Source organism: Grampus griseus (assembly GCF_964374135.1).
Source record: "Grampus griseus genome assembly, chromosome: 2".
NCBI classification, from domain to species: domain Eukaryota; kingdom Metazoa; phylum Chordata; class Mammalia; order Artiodactyla; family Delphinidae; genus Grampus; species Grampus griseus.
Genome location: NC_139018.1, coordinates 74,353,165 through 74,380,100, shown reverse-complemented (window position 1 = coordinate 74,380,100; position 26,936 = coordinate 74,353,165). Strand labels below are relative to the sequence as shown.

General features: G+C 50.6%; 1 protein-coding gene across 2 annotated transcripts in view; it reads right to left on the bottom strand.

The window, feature by feature from the left end:
- Positions 1-6,647: 6,647 nt before the first annotated feature.
- Positions 6,648-26,936, bottom strand: part of SLC7A8 (solute carrier family 7 member 8) — a 56,240-nt gene continuing 35,951 nt past the window's right edge. For both annotated transcript variants that reach the window (XM_082648870.1, XM_082648871.1), the window contains 8 exons: positions 19,821-19,946; positions 18,168-18,321; positions 17,424-17,547; positions 14,965-15,068; positions 11,310-11,406; positions 9,454-9,603; positions 7,773-7,950; positions 6,648-7,267 (listed from right to left, as the gene is read on the bottom strand). In XM_082648870.1, coding sequence (XP_082504996.1) covers positions 7,122-7,267; positions 7,773-7,950; positions 9,454-9,603; positions 11,310-11,406; positions 14,965-15,068; positions 17,424-17,547; positions 18,168-18,321; positions 19,821-19,946 — 1,079 coding nt within the window. In that variant the 3' untranslated portion in view covers positions 6,648-7,121. The remainder of the gene's footprint in view (positions 7,268-7,772; positions 7,951-9,453; positions 9,604-11,309; positions 11,407-14,964; positions 15,069-17,423; positions 17,548-18,167; positions 18,322-19,820; positions 19,947-26,936) is intronic.

Here is a 26,936-nt window from a genome sequence, read left to right as displayed (position 1 = left end):
GGCCGGCCCGCCCCCTCGGCTCCCCGCCCCTGGCCGCCTTGCTCTTGGGGCACCCTTTGGGATGCTCAGCTTGCTGTCTCCCCCTGCCCTAGATCTGCCCTCTCCGATCTCCGCTGTCACCCACTCCTGTGTGGCTTCTCTCCTCCCTCCTCTGCTGTTTCCTTTTCCTTCCTCTGTAGTCAATGCCTCTTTTCTCTTCCCTTTTTTCCCCCAGCTCTCCCTGGGGTGACTCAGGGAGGGGCAGGGCGCACCGCAGAGGGAGGGATGCAGCCTTTAAAGAAATGGGGCCCCTGGCCTATTTAAGCAGTTGGGGGTACTCTGGTTAGGCTCCAAGCCAGGGTTCTGAGGTGCCCAGGAGCTGATTCTTCTGGGAATGCCTCCCCCTCCCTGTCAAATCCAGGGGATTCCAGAATCCTCCTTGAGGGCAACACCTTACTCTGAGTATCCTCCTCCCTCCAACTTCCAAAAAGTCCTGTGCAGAATGAATGCCCAGTCAGAAGGAACAGAGAAAACCCTCTTCCAGTGCTGACCCCCAGCCTGATCTGAGCTCCTCCCTGGACACGCCTCCCTCCCTCACAGTCCCCCCCTACAGTGCTGGTCTCCACCTACCCCCAGGGCCACTCAGTTCTTTTCGTAGCCCCACCTCTCCGAGCCACTCTCCTGGGTGCAAGCCACGGGGTGTTGTTTGAGGGGTTTAGGAAGTAGTGACGTCTGGGACCAAGTCATACACTAGGGCTTGTCTCATGGTGCAGAGCAGGCTCTTTTTGCTAGGTTTTTGCACAGGGTCTGTGTAACAGCCCAAGCCCTCACGAGTTTCCAGCCCGGGCTAGCTCTAGCAGCCTGGCACCATCCCTGACTGCCCAGGCTCAGCTGAGGCACCTGGTCAGGGCTTGGGCCCTGTGCCCCAGACCCTGGCAGCCCCAGGAACTGACAGCTGCACTCCTCCGGTGGCTCCGGCCCCTGGCCTGCACCGCCAGAGCCTCGGGCTGGCGCTCTGCCCCAGCCGGGTCCTGAGGGCTCTGCCCGTTTCCTGTGCCGCAGGGCTCAGGCGCTCGCAGCAGTTCAGTTTGCTCTTTTTCCTTCTGCATGGCCGTTCTCTGACCTCTCTTGGGTCCACTTCCTCTTGTGAGGCTTGAGAAGCCTTCTCTTTTGTCATCACCTCTTCCTGGGGCTCTGTTTCAGGGTCTCCAGGCGAAACCCATGGCTTGCTCTCTGTGCTTTTAGTTTCAGATGGGGGCCCCCTCTCCCTTCCCTTTTCTCTTTCCTCTGGGAACTACCCACTCCCTCCTGTCAGAGGTACCGCTGTGGCCCTGCTTTTACCTGTTGCATTTCATCTGCAAAAGGGACTATAGGTACAGTGAGAAGGAAAGGACACATAGAAATGTGTCACTGGCTCTTTTGTCACCAGCAAAAGCTGTGAGCGCCCTGTGGAGGCCAGAAGTTTTGTAAGTCGGGCACAACAAGGGCCAGGCCTCAGTGGTGCAAATGCCGAGGGGCTGTGTACAGCATTGGATGCTAAAATAAAGTATGCAGACAGAGACAGGGCGGCCTGCAAATCAGGCAATTACACCTCTATTTAGCATTCCTCCCTCCTCCCTCCCCACCCCCCCCCCCCACTCTCTGTGCCTAGCTTGAGGTATTTTCTCTGAAAGCCCTGACCTGGCCTGAGGAAGTCCGCTTGCACCCGGGAGACAGATCTCAGGTCTCAGACCGGGAGATTTCTGCCTTCTCTCCATTTCAGAGGACGCTGTGGCAAACAGGTACCAAAGCTGAGCTGCACCAGTTTGGCAGCAGTGCCTCAGTTAAACACCAGGTGGTAATATTGGCCCAAAATTCAGGACTCGAGGGGCCACTGCGGTCAGGAATCAGGTGAACCGGCAGAGGGCAGCCTCCCACAGCCCTGGCAAGGGCAAGACGCCCGGAAGGAGGAAGAGGAAACATGGCCGAGATGGGGGTCTTGCAGTGCAGTTACAGGGAGAGTGGGCAGGCGGAGAGGACCAGGGTCAGGCCCTTGTCTCAGTGAGGAGGAATTCTGTTCACTCCCTGACGATGAACTAGTGATGATAGTTAAGGCCTTGCATTTTCCGGTGTTACGCTTTTTCAGTCATTGAAACATACCCTTTTCCTTGCAGACCATTTCCCTGTGAATCAGATAGGAAAGTAAGCAAGGTAGACGGTGTACTTATCCTTGCTTTATAAAGGAGGAAAACGAGGCTGAGAGGCGGCCACCCAAGGTCAGGCAAGGCTGTGGCGCTGACGTGGGGGGGGGGGGAAGGGCAGGGGTCTAGTTCTTAAACCCCCCCGGGGAAGAAGGGCTACGGAAAGGGGGAGCTGTGTGACTCAGAGAGCTTTCTTTGCCCTCAGTCCGGCACCCTGTGGGAGGGGGCGACTGCGTCAGGAGCGGGCGAGCCGGGGCTGGAGGAAGCCGGGAGGTGTGCAGATAGGCCGGCAGGAAATGAGAACGCTCGGAGCTCCGCCGTGGAGGAGATAAGTGATCTCGGCCCCTCACCTCTCTGGCTGACGTTGCCGCGTTTCCCAGTAACCGGGGCGCTCTGGACGTCTGGTTAGGGAAGGAGGGGGCGCTGGAGGGGAAGGGGGTAGGGAGGGCAGTGCTAGTCAAGGGCTGGGGGATTCTTGGGTTGTGCGGGGTTGCTCCGGAGCGGATGGAAGCCCCCCGCGGTCCCCTGGTCAGCAGGATCATTTTCTCCCTACAGCTGCTGCTGCTACCTGTGTGCATTAACTGAAACAAAGCCTCTGTAGTATCTTTTTTTTTTTTTTTTTTTTTTTGCGGTACGCGGGCCTCTCACTGTTGTGGCCTCTCCCGTTGCGGAGCACAGGCTCAGCGGCCATGGATCACGGGCCCAGCCGCTCCGCGGCATGTGGGATCTTCCCGGACCGGGGTATGAACCCGTGTCCCCTGCGCCGGCAGGCGGACTCTCAACCACTGTGCCACCAGGGAAGCCCAGCCCCTGTAGTATCTTAATGACTTTGTCACAGGCCTCAGTTCAAACACCACCTCCTTCACCAAGTCCTTCCAACAGGGAGGCAGCGAGCATGTCAGATAGAATCTGGCTCAGATCTCCCTGTCACCTACCACTCGGTGACCTTGGGCCAGTTACTTAATCTCACTTGTAAAAGGGCAGTAGTAATGCCTACTTTGTCGGTTGTTTAATTAAACTTTGAATAAGATAATGTATGGAAAGCAAGTGGTTTCAGTCACGTCAGTCTCCTTCCGGCTCTCTGACCGCCCCCCTGCGGGTGTATCTGTGTCTCCCGAGTGACACGCTACCTGCAGCTTTGTCTGAAGCCTCAATTGGACAGGCATTTTTGCACGTAGGTCCCAGGCACTGCGCAGGGCGGGTCCAGCCCTGCCTGCAGACGCGCGCAGCCCAGCAGAGTGGGCAGTGATCTGTGATGTGCACACGTACGTGCCATGTGCATTCTTATCTTCTTTCCCCCAAGACTATTTGCTCCTTACAGGTAGGTCAGATACTTGTTCAGCTAGGGTGACCACATTGCCTGAACTAAAATTGAGGACAGGTGTGTTGACATATATGAGTGTTCTTACGGAGACAGTGACACAAGATATTTGAAGTCTGTGCTGACTTGGAAAATTCAAGAGTAAGTTTGCTATTCCCACAGCATATAGCAAAATCCTGGATACAATGGTTGGAGAAATATTTATTGTTCGACTACATTAATAAATTAATGCATAAGCAGCTGTGATTTCAGTGACCTCCAAAGGCTCCCAAATTCCCCCAGATCAGAGCGTCTGAAATTCCTCACATTAAAGTGACTGACAGGGTTAAGACAGCTTAAAGGCCCAGGTTAAAAATAAATGCATGTTGCCTAGGAAGAGACCCACATTTGCCCTTTTGAGCAGGTTGAAAAGATCAGCAAGTGTCACCTTACAAAAGAGAGGGGGCCCCCAGGGACAGGTGTCTCCAGGGACTGAGAAAGGTTGGGGAGGGCTGGACTTGCTGGAATGGGGTGACATGAGGAAGCCTCTGGGAGCCTGGGGAAAGGAAAAGTGTGTGTTGGGGAATTGGGGGAATCCCCAAGGGGGATGTGAAGCTTGGAGAAGGGCCTCTTGCATAAGACTGGCCTCTGCCCAGTTTGCTGTCACTCTTTTGGGACAGCCATGGGCTGGGAGATTCAGGAACCCTTTGAGATTAGATTCAGTCTTCTTTTTTCATCCCTTTAAAAGTGCTAAATAGGTTAACTGACTTGCCCAAGGACACACAGCTGTTTGGTAGCTGGGCTGGGTCTCAGAGCCAAGAGTCTGTGCCCCTGTGAATGGCAAGCCTCCAGCCTCAGTCTAGAACGCCAGCCACAAAACAGGCGTGTTGGGGCCAGGCTGGGACTGGGAGTGGAGGCATCTTGCCTGCCAGTGTCCTCACAGTGTTCCAGATGGTGAAGGGTGATGTCTTAACACACCCCTCACCCCCCCTGCCCCCCGGCCCTGCCTCCTCCGCATGTCTGTCAGCAGTGCTGGCTCTGGAATGATGCTGTCTCAGGACAGGCAGCTGGGAGGGCTGCCCACAAAGGAGGGACTCCAAGCAAGGACTAATCCTGTCAACTTCCTCCAGCGATTAACCCAGAGCGCCAGGAGGTACTTGTCCTTACCTCAACTGCTTCCTCCTCTTCCCTGATCCCTCAGCCCTCCTAGTCTTTCACTCAGACAGCTGAGTGGACCCCACCTCACCTCCCAGTCCCTCCCATCAAGCCCCTGGCATCCAGCTGGGTGCTCTCCTAACTGCCTAACCCCCCCCCCCACCCTCACTGGGGTCTCTCCACAGGCTCAGCCTGTCCCTTCCTGATGCCTTCGCCTCTCTCCACTCAGCTTGGTGCTGTCTCTCTGTCGCCCATGTTCCCACCCTGGGTAGGGATGAGTTTCTTCTTCCCAGATAGTTTGCAGGCTCTCAGCACAATACATAGGCAGGATCTTAACACTCGTGACTTCACAGAAGCAATGAGAAAGTTTTCGGTTCAAAACGAGAGGGAGCTGTTAAAACGCGCTGGCACTGGGCCCTGGGACAGCTCGAAGCTATGGAGCACAAGGACTTTCAGGAATGCCATCCTGGAAGGAACCTGGCAACCAAAGACCTCCCTCCTGACAGAGACAGGAAGTGCCTGGAGACTCTGTCTTGGAAGGTCATTGAATTATTAACACCACCAACTTCATTTCCATTTAAAATTTTATTACATCAACAGAAAAAAAAAAAAAACCTCACAAAACAAAACACACAACTAAAACCTAAACCAACTCAAAGACAGAAGATGATTATCCAGCTATAACTAAAACCCTCCCCGAAAAAAAAAGAACAAAACCTTAAAAATCCAAAAGAAATATAAATGCCAGCTTCAAAAATATTTATCCAAAAAGTAAGGCATCCACTTTACAAAAAAACAATAATTGAAGGTTGGAGGAATGAGAAGAGGGAACAAGAGGATGGTCCCCTGACCCTCCAGGGGCCAGCCCCAGTCTGCCTGGAGTCCACTCTGAAGGGACCACAACTCGGACCAAACCCGCATCTTACCAATGCAGGCTCAAGCAGGCTGGGTGGGAAGCTGGGAGACCCAAGTAGGCCAGGAGGACTCCCCAGGTTTTCCAGTTTCAGCAGACAGGATAGGGAGTTGGGGGAAGGGGGGGACTCCTGCTTGGGATAAAAGAATCCCAGTCCTTAGCACAACAGGTGTGGCTAGGAGGCTGCAAGGGCCCAGGGCAAACACCAGCACCTTCTTTGGAGCACAGGGAATGGCAGCTTCCTGCCTGCAGGACAGGATGGCCACAAGTCAGCAAACCATAGAGAACGGGCTTTTCCGAGAGCCTCCAAAGTGGGTACCTTCTGCCACTGTCCTCTCATCCTGTCCTGGAGGCTGTCCAGACAGGACAGTGGTGTGAGCAGAAAGGAGGGAGGGGTGATCTGAGTTGGGGGAGGAAATGGCCTTCAGAATACACTTTCTCCCCAAACAGTCTCCGAGGTGATGGGATGGGTACCTCTGGGGAGATGGGAAATAGCCCTCCCTCCCTGGAAGGCTTTTCATGCCAGATCTGACCAGAGGGCTGGAAATAAGGGGGTATTTTTAGGTCCAGTTCTTGGATGGGAGGTGACTTAAGGCTGATTTGGCTCGACTTTCAGGCATGAAGGGCTTGGGGAGCCTTCACACCCCAGAAGCAAAAGTCCAGAGAGGAGGAGAAGGGCAAGATGGGGCTGCCGGCAGAGCTGGCTGCCTGGGGCTGTGTTGGAGCATCACTGCGGGGGTAACAGGGTGGCGGGCTCCTTCCCATGGGGGTGGGAGGGAGGAGGAGAGGAGCTGCTTTGTCATTAGGAGAGAAATGTCTGCTACATTGGAAATAAGCAGCTTTCTGGCTTCAGGAAGCTTTGGCACTGAGTTGGGGGGAGGAGGCAGGGGCAAGGCTGGGTTTCTACAATCTGAGCCTTTCCCAATCTGTTCCACAGGCCCGGCCGGGGTTAGGGGAGGGGGCAGTCCTCCTGCACATTGGTCCTTAGGTCAGTGGGGAGATGCTGTCCTGACAGGAACCTCACTCTGCACAGAAGGCCCAGGCTGTTGCGGGGGAGGAGGGGAGGGGGGGAGGGGGGAGGAGGGGGAGGGAGAGGAGGGGGAGGGGGAGGGGGCAGAGGGAAGCATCACCTCTGATGTCTTCGGTCACTGGTGAAGGGAGGGGGATTTGGGTCTCTGCAGCTGACCTTTAATGGTGACAGATTTGCTCGAGTCTGTCCCCAAGTGACTCACTGTTGCTGCCACTTCTGTTGGAGCTGAGGCCTCCCTCGGGCTCAGGAATGGGGAGGGAAGGCAGCCCTGAACTCAGGTTCCTGAGGAAGTGACTAAGGGTGTGGGCCCAGGAGGGAGGGCCGTGTAGGGCACCCCGGAAGCTCCACTGCTTTAGACACAGGCCTTGGGGGTGAGAGGAGGCTGGATCTTTGGGTACAAATGTCAGTATCTTTGTTTATAGTTTCTCACCACCCACACCCAGGTCCTGACCCCGGAATGACAGAGGCAGAGGGGTGTGTGTGTGTTTGGGGGACCCAGGCAGGGCAGGAGGGCAGAGAGGGGGATGAAGGAGGAGGGAAGCGGCTGAGAGGGGAGGGTGGTCCTCAGGGCTCCTCTGCATCCTTGTCCTTGGGGGCAGTGGGCTGCCGCTGCTCCTGCATGTCTTCCTGTAGCTCCTCTGTCCCTGAGTCCTCCTCCACCTTGGGGTACACAACCATACACATCTTCTGGCTCCCCAGGGTCAGCAGCTCTGCAGGAGGAGGCCACACAGAAAGCAGATCAGCGCTGAGCGTCCAACCAACCTGGCCAGCCAGACCAGGGCCCTTCCCAGCTCTCCTGCCGCAGCATTTGGCCTCAGCTGAGCCGCCAGCGCCGTGAGGGGACTCCCTCTCCAGGAGACGGTCACCTCACCTACCTCCTCTGTCTCTGGGCAGCCTTTTTGCTGGCCGCTCCTACTCCTCAAGGCTCCATGCCCACCGCCCGCCAATTCTAGGGTGTCCCCTGGTCTCCACGCAGCCCAGGGCAGCTGCTATAGGATGGCCACTCTGGCAGGCCTAAGGTCTGTGCGGAAATATCCGCTGTTCTCCTCTCCTCAGAGGTCTCTGGGGAGGCACCTGCCCTCTCCCGTCCCGACCCTTTCTCCAGTGCTCTACGGCCCCGCCTCCCGATCCTGGTGGGGTTCCCCAGCCAGACTGCTGACCACTCTCTTCCAGACCAGGGGGCCCTCTAGCCACTCAGAATCTTCAACAACTTACCAATGAACTTATTGAAACACCTGGGCTTGTGTTGCCAGTAAACACCCAAGAAATAGACAGGCACCCCTGTCAGCATGATGGCCAGGCCGGTGCCACACACCACGGGCTCCGACCACAGGCTGAAGACCAGCAGGAAGGCCCAGAACAGCAAGTAGACGACGGGGAACAGCAGGCTGACCTGTGGATCAGAGGCACCGTTACCTGCATGGATGCTACGGCCCCCGGCATCCGGGCACCTTCCCCCTTCCTCACCCACAGGGAAGCGCTTGGAGGGCAAAGCTGGGTTTCACTCAGCTCTGTGGCTCCCACACCCCGAGCCCTGATGGGGCAAGTGCTGTGTCAGCAGACGCTGGCGAACGTCGGCAGTGGGACAGTTAGGGGGGTGGGGGGGCCTAGGGAGGGGACAATTCTCGTTGTCCTCCGAGGTGGGATCAAACAAGGCCTCATCATCCAGCTGTGCGCCTGTAACGGCCAGAGAAGCCCGTGTAGGTGGAGGAGCTTGCTGGTATATTGATATATGTTTGCCGAGGTCCTCGGGAGGAGGAGAGCAGGAGAAATGAGTGAGGGGCAAGAAGGAGAGGACCTGTCAGTCAGGCTCCCCTCCCCCGGCTGGCAGGATGTGGCAAATGTCCCTCCCTCTCAGCAGGGACAGTCCCAATTTGTTTCAAGGAGTTTCTGCCAAGACGAGAGAAATCAGGAAACCTAGTGTGGCATAAGGCAGCCCGGGGCCTTATTCACTTCAGGAAGAAGCAAACTCTGTGGGCTCCACCCGCTCTTGTGACCACAGGTGGGAGGCCCCTGTAGAGTCTTCAAGATGCTAGACTCATCTGCCTTTCTCCTCTTGTCCTCTCCTCTTAGAGGGTATGCGTATGGTAGGGAGATGGGGTTATTCTACTTCCTCTTCTCTCTAGCAGGCTTTCTAAGAATGGTAGGAAAGTGGCAGAGAGATTTCGAGAGCCCTCGACTCCTCAGCTGGCAGAATCTTCTAGAAGCATCTAGTCTGTGTTTCCAGAATAGGATTGTTCAACTAGCTCAGGGATATACCCTAGTCTTCTAATTTGCAGGAGAACCCATAGCACTCTGGCATATGTTGTTCTGAGCACTCCCATCTGTTCCTATCACAAATTTATTCCTGGTACAAACGAGAGTTTCACCAGGCACCCTACTACGTGCAGGGCCATAGTAGTTTAAAAAGGGAGGATCACGGAAGGCTGGAGTGGACTGGGAAGCTTCAAGGAAGAGAGGTCCTTGAGTGTGGAAAATGGTTAAAATTTGGAGAGGCAGTTGGGTGAAGGAAACTCATTCCGGGATGAGACGGAGAGATTGCATGAGTGAACCCAGCTACCTGGAGGAACGAGTAGGAGACTGGTCAGGTTAGAAGGTCGAGGGAAAATCAGCAGACTTTTTAAAGACTTAGAGCCATAGGAAACAAAGGAATGACAGGATGGAAGTATCACTTCATCTAACCTATTCCTCCAGCTGCAGTTTGCTCTGGTCCTGTCCCCAGTGGAGAATGGAAATGGCTGCCCCATTCACACATGGCCTTTGCTTCCCAGAGGGTCTCCCACACTCATGGAGATGATGAGCTGCGGTCAGCAGCGAGAACAAGGTGATGTAAAAATCTGAGCTTAGTTAGAACCAGTAGAGGAGGGGGAGGGGCCCCAAAGGGAGGTTCTCGCACCTTGATGGGGCGGGGGATGTCTGGCTTCTTCCACCGAAGAACTATCTGTCCAGCAATTGTGACGCCATAGAAGAAGTAGTTGATGAAGCCCACATAGTTGATGAGTGTGTACATGTCGCTGGTGACAAGCATCAGCAGGGTGGAGATGCACTGGGGGGAGTGGGAGAAGCTCATCGGTGATCAGAAAGGCATTAGGAGACTGGAGGAGCTGTTTACTGGTCGGGGCTGTTCCCCTGCCTCTAGGCAGACGATGCCATTTTATAGCGGATCTCTCAAAATGGAGACTTTGCAACCTCTCCTAGAAACCCAGGTCATTGCTAATACTTTCAACACCAGGAAGTTCTTTCTCACCACATGGGTGATAATCAAAACATTTAACCACAGATACAGCAGGTACAGCATGGGCACTAACCAATCAGAACAGATACTGGCTGTAAACAACTGGACTGGCCACACTGGTGGCAGCCGGCCCTATGCCACCCTGGTCTTATTTATACTTCTTCCTTGGTTGAAGCTCAAGCTAATTTTGTTTTTTTTAATCCCTTAGGGAAGGTTGTTAACTGCAGATTAAGGCTTTATTCTTGCCCTCATCCTCTTTTCCTGGTTGAGTCATCTAATTTATTTTTCTTCCTTCCTTTTCTTTTTTTTTAAAAAAAATCATAAACAGTTATATAGCACTTCTTAAGTGTCAGGTTCTTTCTTTAGCATTCTACAAATATTAACTCATGTAACCCTCATAACGTCCCTGTGACGTTTTCTTGATAGAATTCACTTTCTAACTTCAAAATCATCTCAGTGGCTCTCTCGGAACCATGTTCTTTCCCTCTGCTAATTTGTTTCAGGCCAACAGAAGGCTCGGTTCTCCTGTAAGATCTGATGGTGGAAATAATCGGGAAGATTTTAAGAGATGAAAAAGCCAGATTCTTACTGTACTTGCCTTGCAGTCATAGGCCTGCACCATTGGCTTAAACTGAAAAAGGGTTGTGGCTCACTGGGAGCACTGAGTCTTCTCCAGTTGCCTTTCACCACTAACCAACCAGGATGACCTTCTTCCTGTATCTGAACATTCTGAAATTCCCCCTCATGTTGTACAGCGAATGCCCTTCACTCCTGAGAGCTCTACTACCCTGGTCTAACTGCTTCTCTGGTGAACCAAAATCATTTTTATTATTTTAGTCAGGATCCAGAAAGAAAAAAAAATAACCCCAAAGACTCATCAGGAACAAGTCTTTGCTCCTTCTGTTTGCTCTCTCTAAATGCTTCTACTCTGGGGTAATTCCACCTCCATTTACCACCATTTCCCATTTACCCCTCCCATCCCTAGTTTCCTTTTCTCCATTTTCGGTTTACCAGTTTACCAGTCTTCCTTTATGATTTTTCTTATTTGGTGTACCCTGAGACCAAATTTGTTTCAGTGATGTTTCCCAAGAGCCTGGCAGAGCCTCCTTGAGCAGGAAGGTTGATGGGGAGGGCTGGGAGTGTGCAGTGATCAGCCAGGAGCAGAGGCCCAAAGCTACTACCCTGTGGGTAACAGGTGCAGGGGGAGCCAAGAAAGAAGTTTCTTTGTGAGGTTGTAAAATCTTGAAGCAGCCACTTCAGTCTGACCCAAAAGTACGGGAGAATGAAATGAGCCAGCCTGGGAACCTTAAGGTATTTCAGGACCCAGGGTCTCTCCTTGCTATATCTCTTGATGTTAATCAGGCCCATGTATATACCATTTGCCAGATTATTTAAGGCCCAGAGAAACCTAGGAGCACAAGGGTGACAGGGGCGTGTGTGGGAACTGTGAACTCCCAGCTCAAAGCAGCACAAAGAGGGAGGGTGTGTGTAGGGCTGGCAGAGGGAGGGAACCTTACTGTGAAAAGCAAGGCTGGGATTGGGGTGCAGCGCTTCACGTGGATCATGGCCAACACACTGGGAAGGTGGCCCTCCCTGGCTCCAGCAAAGAACAGCCTGGCAGAGAGAAAAGCAGGTCAGCCTGCGATGGCCCATGGACCATCCCAGGATGCTTCCTCCCTAGTCCGGCTCCCTCATCCATGCCCACCTCTGCTCACACAGGAGCATCCCCCCCTCCAGCCAGGTACCTGCCTTCTCGTGCACACCTTCCAGCCCACTAGTCAAATGACCCACGTTCACAAGGCAGGTGCAGGCAAACCAGAGGCAGTCAGTGGATATAAGTGGATGGATTCTGGAGTGTGGAGACCCTGAGTGTGGTCTGGGTGGCTTGGGGTTACTGATGACTGTGCTGTCACTCTGTGGGTCTCTCACAAAACCTGGAGTGCTGTAGGAGTAGCCTCTCTCCTTTGCCTAAAGCTTTAATCCCTTTAAAAATGTGCCTCCTTCCTCCTCAAGGGATATAGGTTCTTTGAGACATGGGGACCAAACTGTACATGAAAAGCCTTAAAAACATGCCTACCTACTCAGGAAGTAGCTGCCTTTGTGGGGTGGGGAATGGGTGGTAGACCAGGAAGGGACACGTGAGAACTTGGGGGATATGTGGAAATGTTCTATATCTTGTTTTCAGTGGTAGTTACATGGTTGTCTACAATCCTCAAAACTCATCAACCTGAACACTTACGATCTGTGTATTGTATTGTATGTAAATTATACCTGAACATTTACATCCTTAAGCTACTTATTCTATTCTCCCCCAAAATCCTGAAGAAATGAATAGAGTTAGTGAAAGGTGTACATAAAAAATATTGTGATGATAAAAAAGATTGGAAATACCCTAAATGCCATAAAGTAGATGATCACATAAACTATGGTATGTCTATAAAATGGAATATTACGCATACCTAATGCTTTTGAAAAAACACTGATTGTGTGAGAATATGCTCACAATATAACATTAAATGAAAAAAGCAAGATAGAAAACTGTACGATTCCATGCCGTATGATTCCTATTAACTAAGATATTATTTACAGGCATGTAAAAACATTAAAATATCAACCAATTACCTCTGGGTGGTAGAATTATGAGTAAATTAAATTTTCTTTCTTAGATTTTATAAATTAAAATTTTTTTTAACTAGACAGGAAACTTATAATTAGAATAAACTTTTTTTGTTTGTTTCTTTGTTTTTTGGCTGCACCGCGTGGCGGCTTGTAGGATCTTAGTTCCCCAACCAGGGATCGAACCCGGGCCCTCAGCAGTGAAAGCACGGAGTCCTAACCACTGGACTGCCAGGGAATTCCCCCAAAATTATTTTTTAAGTTAAAAAAATTAAAATTTTATTTTGAGATAATCATAGATTCACATGCAGTGGTAAGAAATAATGCAGAGCGACCCTGTGTATCCTTCACCCAGTTCTCCCATTGGTAACATATTGCAAAACTATACTACTATATCACGACCAGGATATTGATGTTTACAAATTCTTTTTAAAAAGAGAAATTTTAACATAAAGAGCAGCCTTCTTCTTCTTTCCTCTCCTAAGAAAAAGAGAGAATACTGTAAGCTGTTATTAGGAAATTAGGCCACTTTTCATTGGAAATTAGGCCACTTTTCCTTTTTTCTAGGGCTTTGTAGGGAAAGGAGCACCTAAGCATTGAGAGGAAGGGGATGGTGTGATGGGGACAGAAAGGAACAGAATCAGCACACTGGGGGGTCTGAAGAGAACTGTCACTTTGTGATTTGTGTATGGGGGAGAGTGGAGCGGCTCCTCAGAAGCATGGGAGTCGATTATGGTCCCAAGTACCTGTATGTACACCACCAGTTGCCATCATCAACTACCTCGTCCTGTGTCACTAGTTTCATGCAGCCACATGACATCGCCCCTCTGCAGTGCAGCCTCATGCACCCAGTGGAGCCCCAGGTGCTCTGTGGGCCTCACCATGCACATAACCAGGGTCCCAAGTTCACATCCCTCCTCCACATGCAGCCAGGACCAAGTGGAGCTGGCAGGTCCAACAGCATTGGCAAGTCAAGTTCACAAGAGACAATCCTTGCCCAGCTAGCCGACCACAGAGGAGACATGACATTAAGCGTGACACACACGCACACACGCTCCTACTCCTCAGGAAGGATCATCCTCTCCATACCCCCAAACAGAAGAGTAAGAGAGAGAAGGAGGGAAGGAGGCAGGAAGGCAGGAAGGGAGGAAGGGAGGAAGAGAGGAGGGGAAGAGGGAGGGATGGAGCAAGGAAGAAAAGGAGGGAGGGAGGGAGGGAGGAAGAAAGAAGGATGGAAGGAACTGGAAAGATGAGTTGAGGAGGCCTGCCGGGTGAGCTGTGCCTCTGAATCCGAGGCCGAGCGCACCGGGCCGCCGCCTCCCGCATGCACACATAGCTGGACCACATGCACGCAGACCGCTGCTCGGCCTACCCGAGGGACAAACCCCACTCTAAAGCGACTGGAGCCAGTCACTCTCCTTCAATAGATCCCAGAGAGCCTCATGGGTCACTGCTCTTCCACCGCTTGCCCTCGGCTGGGGCCTCCAGGTGGTCACTGCTCCTGTGTAACACGCACACGAGGTTGCCGTGGGTGAGTGTCGGAGGGTCCTGGGGTACGGGGGATGCCCACACTCCCTCTTTCTTGCCCTGGGTCCTGAAAACATGACACTCCCTTGTCATTTCACAGGAACTCCTTCCCAATGTGACGTTGGCTTTGGAAGCAGCTGAATTCGGGGGCTCACTGCTTTTGCTGTATCTTTTGAGTAGGACTGTGCCCTTGGAGGAGGGGGCTTTCTAAGAACCCCGGGAGGACCCTTTGGACCACATCAATGGAAATCATCCAGCATCTGCCAGCCTCAACCGCCCATCTGGAGACAGCAAAAAGGGACATTAAGAAGGGGGCAGACGTCCGGATGTGTGCAGGCGGGGGCTGGGGACTCCTGGGCCCATTCATGCTTCGGGCTTTCCAGAGTGTTTGGGGTAGGGGACGTGGCTTTGGACAAATGCTTTCCTTCCGTTCTTCCCCACCCATCTCATTTCACACCCCTACCCGGTCTCATGGGTGGCCACACAAGGGCCTCCTACAGCCACCTGTCAGTTTAACAGGGAGGAGCCTGCACCCGCAGGGAACTCAGAGATGAGCCCATTCGATCTGTAATCTGGGCCCAGAACTTTCATGAGGCCAGCCAGAGGCCCCAGGCATGGGTCCCTCCCTGGTCCCTTTCAGAGTGGGGTTCCTTTCCAGCCAGCACAGCCTGCTTCCAGGCGAGTGGGAAAGGGGCTCTGAGGCTGCAGGCAAGGCACTGTTCTGTTGCCAAGCACACAGCCTGGGGACTCCTCAGCCCTCTGCTCCTCTGGACATGAGGTGGGATGGCGCTTCTTGCCACCGCAGCTAAAGCCACACACGTCGTGCGTCACCACACGAGCAGCACAGGCTCCTCCGTGTCCACACAGACACACGCACACGCCCTCGTGTGAGCAATCACCCCCTGCAAGGTCACCACCCAGATGCCCATACAGAACCCCGCTGACGGAGACAAGCCCCCCCACATATACACAGAGCAATATGCACAGCAGAGTGGCCTCTGGCCCAGGAAGGGCCTGGACGGCACTCACCGGGAGGAGGTGAAGAGGGACCCATTGACTCCTCCAAATGTGGACAGGGCGACGGAAATGGGCATGATCCAGGCCATGACCCCTAGGAGCTTCTCTCCAAAAGTCTGGGAGAGAAAACAAGGGGGTGAGCATAAAAGGAGAGGTCACAGCCTCCCACCTGCGTGTCACTGCTGGGAATGTTCCCTCCCAAACCCACCCCTGCTGAAGTCCTTGAGAGGAGGGACCACAGCTTCCCTGCCCCAGCCCCTCCTGCACCCCTACTTCCCTTGGTGATGACTATACCGTGGGGATTCAGTAATGTTTGGGACTGACTAACTAATGAACGAGACTGTGTATGGTGGTGATAATACAATAAACAACTAACATTTGCTATCCTTGTTTTATGGATAATGAAATTGAGGCACAAAGCAATTAAACAGTTTGCCTAAGATCACACACCCAGGAAGTGGAGGGCCAGGACCAGAAACCAGCTGTGTGAGTCCAGGCCTCGCGTACATTATACTAGAGCGACTTGGGCAGGCTGGGTTTCAAATCTTAGCCCAACATTTAGGAGCTGTGAGACCCTGAGCAAAGTTCTTAATCTTTGAGCCTCAGTTTTCCCATCTGTAAAACAGAGATAAATCCTAATTCATAGAAACAGAAGATATTGTGTGTGGGGGAAGTGATAAGAAAAAACCACTACGTAGGCCAAGAAATAAAAGGTGGTGAAGCTATAGACTAGTCTTCATGTATTGAAAGGATATAGGGACTTCCCTCGTGGCGCAGTGATTAGGAATCCGCCTGCCAATGCAGGGGACACAGGTCCGATCCCTGGTCCAGGAAGATCCCACGTGCCGCGGAGCAACTAAGCCCGTGCGCCACAAATACTGAGCTTGCGCTCTAGAACCCACGAGCCACAACTACTGAAGCCCGTGCGCCTAGAGGCCATGCTCCGCAACAAGAGAAGCCCGTGCACCACAGTGAGGAGTAGCCCCCGCTCGCCGCAACTAGAGAAAAGCCCGCATGCAGCAACAAAGACCCAACGCAGCCAAAAATAAATAAATAAATTTATTTATTTATTTTTTAAAAAAGAAAGGATATAAAATGTTGGGGAATCAGCTTTTTCAACATTCTCTGAGCCAAGTACATAATTGATTTATAGCACATTTGTATTTATATATAATTTATAGCACATTATGAGGATGGGGTTGTTTAGAAGCGCTGTCCTGCTGGGGAGGGTTAGTGGTCATGTGAACAGGCTGCCACGGGACAGTGGAGGGCCTCTTTTTTTATGGTCTTCAGAGATGAGACACATGATGACAGTGGCAGGGTGGGGCTGTGGCCCAGGTGAAGCCACATGAGGGAACTGCATGGCTCCCAGGTCTTTCCCAGATATCAAGGACCCCAATGCCTTGGACCTGTAAGATCTCTTTCCCCAAAGAGCACAAACTGCATATGCTTTTCCCTAATGAGGGAAGGAGTCAAGTTGTCCAGGTGAGGATACGGAGGCAGAGAGAAACTGCGAGTCTTGTGCAAGATTATGTCTTGCTAAGGAGGAGCGCATCTCCTTTATACAATCATCATATTTAAAGTTTAAAGTGCCCTAAGGACTTCCCTGTGGCAAGTGGTTCAGAATCCACCTGCCAATGCAGGGGACATGGGTTCGAGCTCTGGTCTGGGAAGATCCCACATGCCGTGGAGCAACTAAGCCCGCGAGCCACGACTACTGAGCCCATGCGCCGCAACTACTGAAGCCCACATGCGTAGAGCCTGTGCTCCGCAACAAGAGAAGCCACCGCAATGAGAAGCCCGCGCACCACAACGAGGAGTAGCCCCTGCTCGCCGCAACTAGAGGAAGCCCATGCACAGCAGCAAAGACCCAACGCAGCCTAAATAAATAAATAAATAAATAAATAAAAGTTTAAAGTGCCCTAGATCAGGAGTTTTGTAGAGTCAGATAGTAAATATTTCCGTTTTGTAGGCCATACAGTCTGTGACAATGACTCAGTTCTGCAGCTGTAGCTGCCCATCACAACCTGGCCATCCTATTGCTCCTGGGCACCTGAAGACGTGGCTTCTGCCCTGAGGACCTGAGAAGACTTCCAGTCCCACAAAGCCATGGATCAGGGGAAAGTGAGGGGGGCTAAGCCCGCAAGTCTATATCATCATTCCCGGTTTGAGGGCATGGGAGTTTGATTTCTTTCTTTCCTTTTTTAAAATTGAAGTATAGTTGATTTACAGTGTTTCAGATGTACAGCAAAGTGATTCAGCTATATATATATTTATATATAATCTCTATATATAAAGATATAAATATCTTCTATTTCAGATTCTTTTCCATTATAGGTTATTAAAAGATATTAAGTATAGTTCCCTGTGCTATACAGTAGGTCCTTATTGTTTATCTACTTTATATATAGTAGTGCATATCTGTTAATCCCATACTCCTAATTTATCCCTCCCCGAGTTTGATTTCTTACCACAGCGACTGCGTTTGATGCCAGCAGCTCCTGGGGGGACATTGCAGTGACATAAGCGACATTGGCAAAGACATACACAAATGTGACCAGTGGGATGGAGATGAAGATGGCTCTGGGAAGATTCCTGTAGAGGGAGAGGAGGTGAGAGGGGGAAGGCCTGGCACCTGGGACCACCTGCCTCGTCATGGGGTCCAGGGAGTGCCTTCTGTCTTTCTGTACGAAGTTGTCCTTGCAGCCTTCTGCGATGCTCCCTCTCCCTGGGGGGTGGATTTTGTCTCCATATGGGCAGGATAATTGAAAGGAAATGAAACAGCTTAGGTTGGGAATATGCTCCATACCTGTTGACTTCTTCCTGACCAGAATCTCCACCCTGCATTCCCCCCTCTCCCCGAACACACACCTCAAGATACAAAGACCTGCCTGTCATGAGACAGATGAGTAAGAGGCCTGGAATCCTCTCAGGGCACATTTCATTCTCTAAGGCAGTGGTGTTATCTCAGCACCATTTTTTTCAGCTTTTCACCTGCTCTGGCATAGTCACTGGATCATTTTTCTCCTGGTAGGGTGGGTGACAAATGGTCTAAGTTCCTGGGAAATGAACTGGCTCTTCAGGATAGACCAGGTCATGGTCAGAAGGGGACTGAGGGGAGAAGTAGGCACTGGACCTGTGTGGCTCCCTCTTTCCAGTGGCAGGTGTCATGGAGTTTGAAGGGGGAGAGGGAGAGCTGGGCTACTGCAACTCACTTGTAGGGATCGACAAGCTCCTCCGTCACGTAATTTAGAAAGTTCCAGCCCCCATAGGCAAAGGAGCCCTGAAGGAAAGCCAGCGCGATGAGGCCGATGTCAGGTTCTTGGAAATTCTCAAATGCGTTCTTTGGCTCCAGCCAGAAGTACTGTCCTGTGGGCACAGGGACAGGAGGCTGCTCAGAGAGACACGTCAGAACTCGGCAGCCCCCGGTCTCCAGTGAAGGCCACATATTGGAGAAGCGGGGCCGAAAGGAGCAGAGAAGTAGAGGTCTAGGACCCCCCAGGACATGGTAATGATGAGTCCAAATGGCGGCTCAGGTTCAAAGCACAGTTCTGAATGTTCCTTTTTTAAAAGGCAGAGTTCCTTGGAAAGAAAGGCCAGGGGAGGTTACTGGGCAGGGCAGGGTAAATTGGAACTGGCTTGCCGGGATTCGGAGATGCAGGATGGGAGTCACTGGCAATCTCCTGATCACCTTCCCTCATATCTAAGTTGGTACATTTTCATGGAGAAAGCACCAAGAACAACAAACACTCAAACATAAGCTTCCGTGATGCTATTATTAGCTCAAGCCTGTTCGGCTTTCTTTGTCAATATCCTCCTGTCTCTTCCTAAGGTGTGTGTTTGGTCTCCCCTTTCATGGAACAGATCTCCTGAAGACAGGGATTCTTCAGCGAGGAGCTTTTCAATGGCCTTCCCAGCCCTCAGCACCATATCCTGCACACAGTGGGTCCTCAAGAAAGGCTGCTGATTAAAGTTGTAGTAAGATACTGAGCAGCTGACCGCACTTTACATCTTCATCCATAATCAAGGATTTGGACAGGAAATAACGAGATGAGAGTGATCAGGAGAAAGCACTGGGACCAGATTAGGAGGTCCCAATAAAGACTGGGCCGTCTTTTATCTTCGAAAAGACAACCCAGTGATTTCTTTGAGTCTAAGTTCCCGAAAACAATACAACCTGCTAATGAATTTAATCCAACGGATGAAAATAATTAGGCACGTTATACAGCAGAAGCTTAATTATGTTTCCTGGAGTCAAAATCCAGGCACCCCCACACCGCCTCCAGAGCCTGTGGGTGGGTGGGAGTTCTCCCTGTTTGTCATCTGACTTTCTCCAGGAGCCAGTGACACTGGGCAGAGTCTAGTGCTGCCACAGGTCCCATGGAAACCAAATACAGGCTCGGGCTTGGAAAGGGCCAAATCCAATGGGGAATGTTGGCAGGGGCCCCAGGAATGTTAGCGTTCTCTCCTGTAGAGATTATGAGTAATTTTGAAACACATAAAAAGCTCCTCTGTCTCCCATTTTAAGATATGGACAAGATAAAATATAAGATACAAAGAGCTTCCCTGGAGCTGGGACAAAAGGGCGATAGTATTCCAGAAATCTGGAATCTTTATCTACCTGTGCTGGAGCCATGAGATCAGCATGGGAGGACTGAGCTCTGCACACCAGGGGGCGTGCCCACCTCCCGGCCAGGCCACCCAGTCAGGCCACCGTGGAGAAAATGGTTTCTCATCCCCTTTGTCAAGCAAGCGAAGAAGAAAAGTCATTCAAGGAGAGAACTGGGACATCTCAGGGTGTGTACACATCCAAAGACAGTGTGAGGTGTGTGTACACACAAGGGGTGGCAAGTTCTGATGACACCCACCTTTGCAGATCTGTACAACTCCCATGACGATGATCAGGCCCAGGGCCAGGAGCTTCCCAGCTGTGAAAACGTCTTGAACTCGGGTAGCCCACCGCACACTGGCGCAGTTGACCCATGTGAGGAGCACTGAAATGACAGACCCCCAAACATACCCTCAGGGCCATAAGGAGGCTACATGACCCCTCTGCACAGAAGTAGAAACGCTCCTTGCTCCTGATGATAAGGCTGTAACGGGTAAGCCAAAAATGCCGCAAGCTCAGCCCCAGTGTCCAGAAACTTTGGCCAGGATAGTAGGTTGGGTTACAAATGGGGATTACGTGCCACAAATTAGAGCTTCGTCAGAACATGCCTTGCCCAGGGCTGGAAGCCAGAAGTGAGCATGGAAGTGCAGGCACTGGCTTTGGGGAAAAATCAAGACTCTCATCAGGGCATGAGTGTGGGCTCTGTTTTCAAGATACTGTATGTTCAAGAGGAGCCCTGAGCAGCTGCTAGGGTCCTGGATGTCATCTTCCTGAACCTGATTTTAGGTTTAGGGGAATCCTTTGTTACTTAGGTTTATCACGTTATAATGTACATTTAGTAAAATTCATTTTTCTAAGTGTATAGTTTGATGAGATTTGACAAATGTATTGTTTAATCACTACCACACTCTCTATATAGAACATTTCCAACACCCCAGAAAGTTCTCTTGTATATTGTACTCCTTTGAGGTCAGTCCCTTTCCCTTACCTCTGGAAACCACCAATTTGCTTTCTGTCCCTTTTCCAGAATGTCACATAAATGGAATCACACAGTATGTAGCCTTTTGTGTCTGGCTTATTTCACTTAACATGGGACTTCTGAGATCCATTCATGTTGCTATGTATATTAATAGTTCCTTTTTCTTGTCAAGTAGTACTCCATTATATGAACGTATTATTAGTTTTCTATTCACCGGCTGATAGACATTTGGGTGGCTCCCAGTTTGGAGCTATTATAAATAAAGCTGCTATAAACACTTGCATAGAAGTCTTTGAGTGGATCATAGAGGTCTTTGAGGGGAGTTTTCATTTCTTTTGAGTAAATACCCAGGAATGGGATCCTAGGTCATATGGTGAACGTGTTTGACTTTATAGGAAATTGCCAGACTGTTTTCCAAAGTGGTTATGTCATTTTGCATTCCCACCAGCAACGCACAGTCCTGTTGCTCTGCATCCTTGCCAGCATTTGGTATTATCAGCTTCAAAAGTCTGAGCATTCTAGGGACTTGCTTGGTGGTCCAGTAGGTAAGACTCCACGCTCCCAATGCAGGGGACCCAGGTTCAACCCCTGGTCGGGGAACTAGATCCCGCATGCATGCTGCAACTAAGAAGCCCACATGCCGCAACTAAGACCCAGTACAGACAAAATAAAATAAATAAATAAAAGATGTGATACATATATAAAATGGAATATTAAACAAAAAAAAAGCTTGACCATTCTAAAGGATGTGTAGTGGTATTTCACTGAGGTTTTGGTTTGCATTTCCCTAGAGACTAATGCTGTTGAGCATGTTTTCATGGGCTTATTTGCCACCATCCCTATATCTTCTTTGGTGGCATGGAGGGCTTGGAGTCACAGGGCTCCCACGGAGACGCCAACAACATGGAACCTCCAAGGGCTGGCGGAGAGCTCAGAGGCTGAGCTGTAGGACAGTTGTACTGCCACACTCCTTAAGCAACTTATGGGAGACCGGGGGCTGTGGGAACCCAACTTCCTGGTGGTTATGAAGTACTTGAGAATGTGGGAAAAAAATTAAAATCCTCTTGCTTCCCTTTCCCCGAAACAGTGACCAGGACGCCCCCTAGTCCTCCAAGGGTACAAGCCATACGTGTAAACGCACGAGACTCTCTCTCTTCTCGAGCCTCTAATCAGGCCTCTGATTTCACTGGAACAGCTGATCAAGTTATATCATTACCTTATCCTGAAACTGTGCTTTTTCTTTTCAAGTACTTTCCAACCTTACTTGATTCTGAGAACATTTCTGCAGGGTAAGGACCTGACATTATTATCCATCTGTAACCTTCCTCCCTGAGCTGTTTCTACCTGGCAAGCTCCTCAGCTTTCCAGATCCAGCTCAAATGTCACCTGATCCGTGAGTCTTTATTATTTTATTTATTCCTGACAAGGTGCCTGCCAGGTAAGATGTATCAGCCGCATTTTGTAGGCAAGGAACAAAGTTCGCCCCTCCTTTCTACTCCCAGACCACCTTGTTAATAAGGTTGGCACTTATTTCTTTGTATTACAATTATCTGTTTCTTTTTCTCTGTCTCCTTGTAGACTAGGAGGGTGGGACTGTGACTTTTTCATATTTTTAACCCCAGGGCATATCACGGTAGTGCCTGCAAATAGTAGGTGCTCAACAAATACTTAATACTTGAAAAAGAAAATGCCACAATTCATCAGTCCTCCAATCTCATCTCAGTCTACACATTCTAAGACGCATACCAATCTCCCCAGCTCCCCAGGAAACTCCTCAGTTGGTTTCACAGAGTCAAAAGAGCAGCAGGAAGCATAACTTCAAGGGTAGGAACTCTTGACTCCTAGTGGAGGAGCTTTTATCCAAGACGGTGTCATAGAAGGAGAACCAAAACATGTTGTCAGAGGAAGGATTTCATATGCCTGAACGGGGAGAACATTTTGTAAATGTTCTGTATGGACCGAGATGTCCTGATAAATACACACTGGGTTTATCTTGCTCAATTCAATAAGGATTTCAGGATCACATGCCTGGTAACAATTCAACCTAAATCACTCCAAGCAACTGGGCCTGTAATCTCAATTTCTCTCTAGGGCCTCTGGGTACAAGGCCAGGCCCCTGGGACCCAGAAGTTCAAACAGATACAAACAATAATGACTAAAGGATACAGGAGACTGATCTATGAAAGGAAGATTAGGAAACAACACCCTTGTGGCTCGAGGATAGGTAAGGATTACAGAATAAGGACCCAGATCGCGATCTCATCATGCAGAGAAGAAAACCATCCTCACCAAGGGGAGGAGAGGGCAAGGGCGGGGAGGAGGAATGTGGTCGCCTTCCCATGTGCTGGTATAGAAAACACAATGGGACCTTATCCAGGCAGCCAGAGAGACTTCTCCACAGTGTTCCTGGGGGGATCGAGATGTTTGAGGAAGGGACAATTTGTCAAATTAACTTACTGTGGGTGTCTTCTGTCCTGCCCGAGCCTATATACACACAAGAACCCAGCCTTTGACTAATCTTTGACCTTTAGCCTTTTCGGGGATCTTTCAGACATAAAAGAGATATCCTGAGACTAGGGTGGAGGAGACAGGCTGCCTGTGACACTTATCACCTTGGACAACGGCTGCAGGCCCCGTCTGACCCTTTGCCCTGCAGTTGGGCGATCACAGCATGTGACGAGGGGTAAGAGGGTACCTTCAGTCTCCTGGTACCACAGGATAGCGTCCCTCACAGCAGGCTGAAACCCGAGCCTCCATCCGGAGAGGAAAGGTCAGTGAGTGAAGGCAACACTTGCCAAGCCCCTGCCCTGCTCAGGCGTCCTGCCTCTGTCTGTCTGTACCCAGTGCCCCTTCTGTTGCTGAGGGCTATGTCCCCACCCTCTTCCCAGCCAGATCTTGAGTTCTGCATGCTTGGGATACAGTGACCTCAGGGAAGCCACATGTAGATGGGGATCAGTGGCCACTGCAGTTTGAGATGTGAGGGTTTTCATCCAACCATCCATCCATCCAACCACCATCTATGAAGAGCCTACAAGTGCTAGACACTCTGGTGCGGGGAGTTATAAATAAGACACAAGTCCCTTCCTGTTCTCAGGAAGCTGACGCTGTAAGAGGGGAGATGGATGAGCTAAAACATGATCACAAAGCAATTTGGTGACAGTACAGCTCTTCACAGAAGCTGGCAGGCATCTGTGAGGAGCCCCTAGCCCAGCCCAGGGAAATCAGAGATGCTTCTTGTAGGTGGGGAAGACCCTAGCAATACAGAGGATTTTATAATTTGGGGCTAGCTGGACAAAATAAACAAGAAGGCATAAGACTCTGGTTCTTGTCCATTGTAATCTGGCCATGGGGGTGGTACAGCCCCATGGAATACCAGCCTTCTGTGTATTTCTTGGGTGTTTTCTCCTCTCTTTTTCCTTTTTTCTTTCTGTTTCCTGGTTTTAAAAAAAAGCTGGCGGGGGTGGTGGTGAAAAGTCTCATCTTCTCATCAAGAAGATGAGACTTCAAGAAGATGCTGAAGTCAGGGGTTGGTTACTTAAATCTGCCCAGTTTGAAAAGCTTATTGTCAACGTAAATGGGAGGGAGACAAAAAAATGAGGCAGGCAGGAGTGGGGGACTCAGAACTCAGAAATCTCGTACCCTGCCCAGAGCCCAGGGCCTAGCAACCTCCAAGTAGGAGAGGTGGGCTCAACGCTCTCTGCCCTGGAAAGGCTGCAGAACTGGCAGAGATGCAGAGTCCTTGTCTGAGCCATGACAGTGCAGATCCTGTGGCTGACCTGGAACGTGTCCACGGTGGAGAGGGTGGGGAAGCTCCCGCTCTCTAAGAGAGGGCACCCTTCACCCCAGGTCAGCTCTGATCCCTGGGGAGTCATGAAGCCTCTCCTTCACTTCTCCCTCTGACAATGACACCAGAACTCATGGGACCTGTGGTAGGCAGAATAATCGCCACCCCAAAGATGTCAACATCCTAATCCTGTGAATGTTACCTCACAAAAGGAAGTTCACAAATGTGATTAAGGATCTTCAGGTGGGGAGGTTATCCTGGATTATCTGAGCGGGCCCAGTGTCATCACAAGAATCCTTATAACAGGGAGACAGGAAGGTCAGAGTTACACAGGAAATGTGATGATGGAAAACAGAAGTCAGAAAAGAGAGAAAGATTTGAGCGCTCGCTTCAGCAGCGCATATACTAAAATTGGAATGATACAGAGAAGATTAACATGGCCCCTGCGCAAGGATGACACGCAAACTCGTGAAGCGTTCCATAAGTTTACAGAAAACAAATTTATGGTTACCACAGGGGAAGGGGAGGAAGACGGATAAATTAGGAGTTTGGGATTAACATATACACACTACTATATATAAAATAAACAATAAGGTCCTACTGTATAGCACAGGGAACTGTATTCAATACCTTTTTTACAATATCTTGTAATAAACTATAATGGAAAAGAATCAGAAAAAGTATCCACATAACTGAATCACTTTGCTATACACCAGAAACTAACACAACATTGTAAATGAACTATACTTCAATTAAAAAAGAGAGAGAGAGAGGGAGAGATTTGAAGATGCTATGCTGCTGGCTCTGAAGATGGAAACAGGGGCCATGAGCCTAAGAATATAGAGGGCCTCTAGAAGCTGGGAAAGGCAAGGATACAAGCAAAGGAGAGCCTCCAGAAGGGACACAGCCTTGTTGACACCTTGAGTTTAGGACTTCTGACCTCCAGAACTGTAAGGTGATAAATCTGTGTAGTTTTTTTGTTTTTTAAAAATAAATTTATCCATTTATTTATTTATTTTTGGCTGCATTGGGTCTTCGTTGTTGAGCGTGGGCTTTCTCTAGTTGTGGCGAGCTGGGGCTACTCTTTGATGCAGCGGTGCACGGGCTTCTCATTGTGGTGGCTTCTCTTGTTGCAGAGCACAGGCTCTAGGCACGCGGGCTTCAGTAGTTGTGGCACGCGGTCTCAGTAGTTGTGGCTCATGGGCTCTAGAGCGCAGGCTCAGTAGTTGTGGCTCACAGACTTAGTTGTTCCACGGCATGTGGGATCTTCCCAGACCAGGGATTGAACCCGTGTCTCCTGCATTGGCAGGCAGATTCTTAACCACTGCGCCACCGGGGAAGTCCCAATTTGTGTAGTTTTAAGCCATTACGTTTATGGTAATTTGTTACAGCAGCAATAGGAAACAAATACAGGGCCAGACACCACACAGAAAGACCAGAAAGCAGGGGGCATACCCTTCAAGAGGAAAGTTTTTTAAAAGCAACCAGGCAGGGACTTCCCTGGTGGCGCAGTGATTGAGAATCTGCCTGCCAATGCAGGGTACATGGGTGCGAGCCCTGGTCCAGGAAGATCCCACATGCCACAAAGCAACTAAGCCCGTGTGCCACAACTACTGAGTCCACGTGCCACAACTACTGAAGCCCGCACGCCTAGAGCCTGTGCTCCGCAACAAGAGAAGCCACCGCAATGAGAAGCCCGCGCACCACAACCAAGAGTAGCCCCCGCTCGCTGCAACTAGAGAAAGCCCACGCGCAGCAACGAAGACCTAATGCAGCCAAAAATAAGTAAATAAATAAAATAAATTTATTAAAAAAGAAAAAAATGGCAACCAGGGAGCACACACCGGGACCTCAGAGGAGTGTGTGTCACAGGCCTTGCAGGACACCAAGTGGAGGGAAGGAGGGAGGAGCTCTAAGAGCGGGCAGCGAAAGTGAGGTCACCAATGTGCTGACCTGGTTGGCGAATTTCCACATCACATGCACCACATGACAGCATCCCAGCTCTTCCACACACCCAGATCCTATGGCTAGAGAGTCAGTGCCTCCTCTTCCTCCCCTCGGTAACTCAATACAGTAGTAAACAGGCATGCCCTAGGGTAACTGTAGCTGTGCCTTTCCTCTCAGAAAAATTCAGGGCAAAAGACTCCCCATACCCCTCCTTCAACTAATCCCAGCTTCTCCTCCTGTCTCCTCCATAGTCCATACAACTTCAGGCCCACGTATGCAACCCAGATGCACAGACACCCAGAGGCCCAAGAGTTACAAACCTCTTGCGAGGCAGGTGGAGTGCCGCAATGTTCACAGACACGAGTCCTTTGTTCTCTGCCCCCAGAGTTTTGTTGGTCTCCTAACTTTACAGACCAGAGGCTACAATCAAAGGTCATAAAAAGATATGATGATGGAAAGCCAAGAGATGAACAAACTCAGGAGTCCAGAGTCTGAGTTCATTCCTCCCAGCAGAGGGTAAAGAGTGGCCCCACTGTGTGCAATCTTGTCGTGGATGACGCCCAGCGCTCTGCGGCTTCCCCAGGTGGAGTTCACCCCACGGAGTGGGAGAGGTGAGGCACACGAGCTCCAAGGATTATGAGTATTGGAAAGGAAGAATAGAAACA